The 3,571-nt window shown below is 56.8% G+C and overlaps 1 protein-coding gene across 1 annotated transcript; it reads left to right on the top strand.

Annotated features, from left to right (window-relative positions):
* Window positions 1-2,000: 2,000 nt before the first annotated feature.
* Window positions 2,001-2,985, top strand: GUITHDRAFT_137708 (hypothetical protein; the record flags this gene model as incomplete). Its single annotated transcript, XM_005834024.1, has 4 exons — window positions 2,001-2,212; window positions 2,361-2,593; window positions 2,641-2,682; window positions 2,831-2,985. 4 exons carry the CDS (start codon window positions 2,001-2,003, stop codon window positions 2,983-2,985), a joined length of 642 nt encoding a protein of 213 aa, XP_005834081.1.
* Window positions 2,986-3,571: the final 586 nt, after the last annotated feature.

Consider the following 3,571-nt stretch of genomic DNA (forward strand, 5'->3'; position numbering starts at 1 on the left):
GGGGGGGGGATGGTAAATAGGGGGCAGAGAGGCAGCCATGTGGAAGTCGCCGATACGACGGGGGGTAGGGGTAGCCGCGAGGGATGGGTATGAGGGAGTGGGGTACTTTGAAACACCGGTGCTTTTCATTGCCAAAAACAGAGAGATAGGGGTGGGGGGGTGAGAAAAAGTCTTTTTTGGGGCTAGAGTGCCTTGGGAGGTGGAGAGGGTGGGGAGATGGTGGGTCATTTGGTATATTATACGGGGGTGGTCATCAGCTTTAGAGATAAAATAGTTATATAATCGACGTCGAGCGCGCACTGTTCAGTGCCATCAGCCGCTCAGTCACTCGGCCCCCGACTTAGGCTCGGCCCGGCCGGGCCGGCGGGCCGGGCCGCGCGCCGCCGGTCACCGGGTACCGCACTCAGTCGGTTCGTCCACTGTGGTCCGAAGTACGGTAGACTTAGTAGATGGCAAACTTCAGAACCTGGCCCTAGTAGGACTCCAATCAGGCTACCGGGACTCTGACGCTGCCGCAGCCTCCGTGCGCCCGGCCGGGAGGCTTCAAGGAGGCTTATCAGATCGGACACGGTACGGTCAGTCGATCTGAGGTCAGTGTTCAACTTGGAGACGGTCACCGGCCGCAGTGAGTTAAAAATCAGTCCGATCAACTTAGGCAACTTGCGGCAAGGCTGCCAGGCCCGGATCATGGCACCGTTCAAGTTGCGACTGACCATGTGACCCGGCAACAAGTTGCATGGCAATCACGGTTCATGATCACCGTACGGTACCGTACGATGATTCAACTTACTGACACGGTCCTGATCTACCTTACAATGAAGTGACTGAGATCATCAGTCACGGTGTTTGTCAGGGTGAACTTAGTTCCACGCCGGCCGCGCCGCATCATCATCCATGGCCGCATGGCAAGGTGAGGGAGTTTTCTCAGGCTGGGACTGATCGGATCGTTCTATCTCGGGTGCCACAGCAGCTCTCGGGCAAGTTTCATCTGACCCATCGCTCATGAGCTCGGCGAGTCGATTTTTAGAGATGCGCGCTCACCTGCTTTTTCTTTTTGGATCCTCCCATGATAATTTTTTTTCTCCACTGTTGTTTGTTTGCTTTCAAGTCATTGGGGATACAGTTCACGGGCGAGGCTTGTTGTTGTTTTTGTTGATGATGATGATGATGATGAGTCTTCAGGTCAGTCACGAACGAGCAATCGTGCGCTCTAATACAACAAAAGGCTCAGGTTTCGACCTGTTTACAAACTCGGATGAACAAATCGCTTCAACTCCATGAACGTCACGCGAAGCCCAAGAGGAGGAGGAGGGGCAAGGGAGAGTCCATGCCGAGAAGGACGCCATGGCACAGCATCTGCGAGCTGCCTGCTCTGATGCCTCGCACCATGGCGAGGAGTAGGATAGGTTACTTCTCCGTCAGCCCAGCAGCTCCAGACTTCCAGCTCGTCCTACAAGTTGACGACTAAAGTGTCGTACGAGGAGGAGGAGGAGGAGGAGGAGGAGGAAGGGAAAAGGAGGCGGGGGGGTGGGAGGAGGAGGAGGAGGAGGAGGATATTCTTCCTGAGCTCCTCCGCTTGATTACCATTCAATCTCCTCCGAGGAGATCGAGGCAGATGGAGTGGAGAGAGAGAGGTGGAGGAGAATGAACCTCTACAGGCTCACAACCCCCCAATCGCTGTCCCATCGCTCCTCCCTCCCCACCTCCACCTCCTTCCGCTCCTGGTCACGTTTCTTAGAGCCTCGCCGTCATGACGTTTTTTCTTTTTGCCGGACTGTTTGGGAGGGAAAGTAAATTCAGGAGGCGGATCATGGCGGGGGGGGAGGAGAGGGAGGAGAGGGAATGGAGGGGAGAGGACATGGAAGCGGCGAGGAGAGAGGAGATCGGGGAGTATGACAGGGTCGCCTACCCCTTCGACCACCTCTTCAGGAGGATGATGCAGGTGACCGGGGGGGGGAAGGGTGGGGGGGCGGTCGTGCAGGGCGCGGCGCTAATGGCAAATGTGGAAGATGGAGGGGAGCGAGCTGGAGCTGAAGGAGGTCCATAGGATGCTCATGACAGACAAGGTCCCTCTCATGCCCTCCCTCCTCCACGCGTTCCAGGCGCGACTTCGCTCATGCGCCAACTGCCGGCTGACGCCCTGCCATGAGCAGGTTGCTGGGTACAAGTGCCCCAAGAGCTGGAACAAGGCGAGGTCGAGGAAGAAGGAGAGGTGAGACGCATCTCCCTTCCTCCTCCTGCTGCTGCTGCTGCCTGCTGCCTGCTGCCTGCTGCTGCTGCTGCTCCTCCTCCTCCTCCTCCTCCTCCTCTCCCCGCCCCCCCAACGTTTCACTTCCTCCTTGACTTCATGCCCCTACAAGGCTGCAGAAGTTCGTCGCCACCAAGGCCTTCCGCGACTTCCAGGAGGTCTTCAGCAGCTTCGTGCAGGAGGTGGTGGTCCCCTGCGTGGGAGATCGGGAGGGCGTCATGTATCAGTTCCCTCCTACCTTCAGGGTCCAGGTTCCCTCCGACAAGCCCGTCGGCATCCCGCACAAGGACGCGGACTATCCGAGCCATGTGGACACAGAGATCAATTTCTGGGTACCGGTGACCAGTGCGTCCTGCGTGCTGCTGCCGTGCTGCTGCCTTGACGCTGCGCAGAGGTGTGGGGAGCAAACTCTCTGCATACCGAGAGCGCGCCAGGTAGGGAGGAGGCGTCGGCCGGGGTGATCGGGGAGGGAGGGAGGAGGAAATGGAGGAGGAAGATGAGTAGCTGATGATGGAAGCTGCGATGGGGAGGACCAGGAGCAGGAGGAACGAGCGTGTGCGAACAGCCGACTCTGCCCTGCAGGTCTTGGCGACTTCCACCCCTTCGAGTTGGAGTTCGGGCAGTTCGTGCGGTTCTGGGGCAACCAGTGCCATCATTACACGGTCATGCTGAGAAATCTGCCGATGCGTGTGGAGGTTGGGAGAAAGAGAGTTGCAATACGGAAAGATGAGAGATGAGAAAATGAGAGGAGAGAAGAGAGACAGAGACAGAGACAGAGACAGAGCGAGAGAGAGAAAGAGATGATAAGAGATGAGTTTTGAATTTCAAGGCTCTTGACGTGGCTACCTGAGGTTTGATCTCTATGATTGACTTCGTCCCCTCAGGTTGCAAACACCACTGACTCCACAAGAGTTAGTTTCGACTTCCGTGTTATCCCGGCATCAGTTTACACGTATTGCTACTCCCTCCTCTCCCTCCTCCCGCTCCTCTTCCTCCTCCTGTGTTTCCTCCTCGCACTCTCAGGCTCTTTGATATCTTCTATTAGTCTTTTCGCTCCCTCATCCTTTCCAGCCCTCCCCTCATGCTGCCTGTAGCAACCAGTTCAAGGGCTACATTGGCGACTATCCCACGCGACTCGCCAGGGGGACGAGAATGCATGTGGCGAAGGTGAGGTGGGTGAGTTGGATGTGTCAACGTGACATTTGCGATAAGAAAATGTTCGAGGAGGTTGTCGATAGGATGTAAGTAGCCTCCGTCCTCCATCTCGATCTGATACTTCACTTCTCTTTCTCTCCTCCTCCTCCTCCACCAAGGGGGGGGGGT

The sequence above is a fragment of the Guillardia theta genome, assembly GCF_000315625.1.
Source record: "Guillardia theta CCMP2712 unplaced genomic scaffold GUITHscaffold_27, whole genome shotgun sequence".
In the NCBI taxonomy this organism is placed as follows: Eukaryota; class Cryptophyceae; order Pyrenomonadales; family Geminigeraceae; genus Guillardia; species Guillardia theta.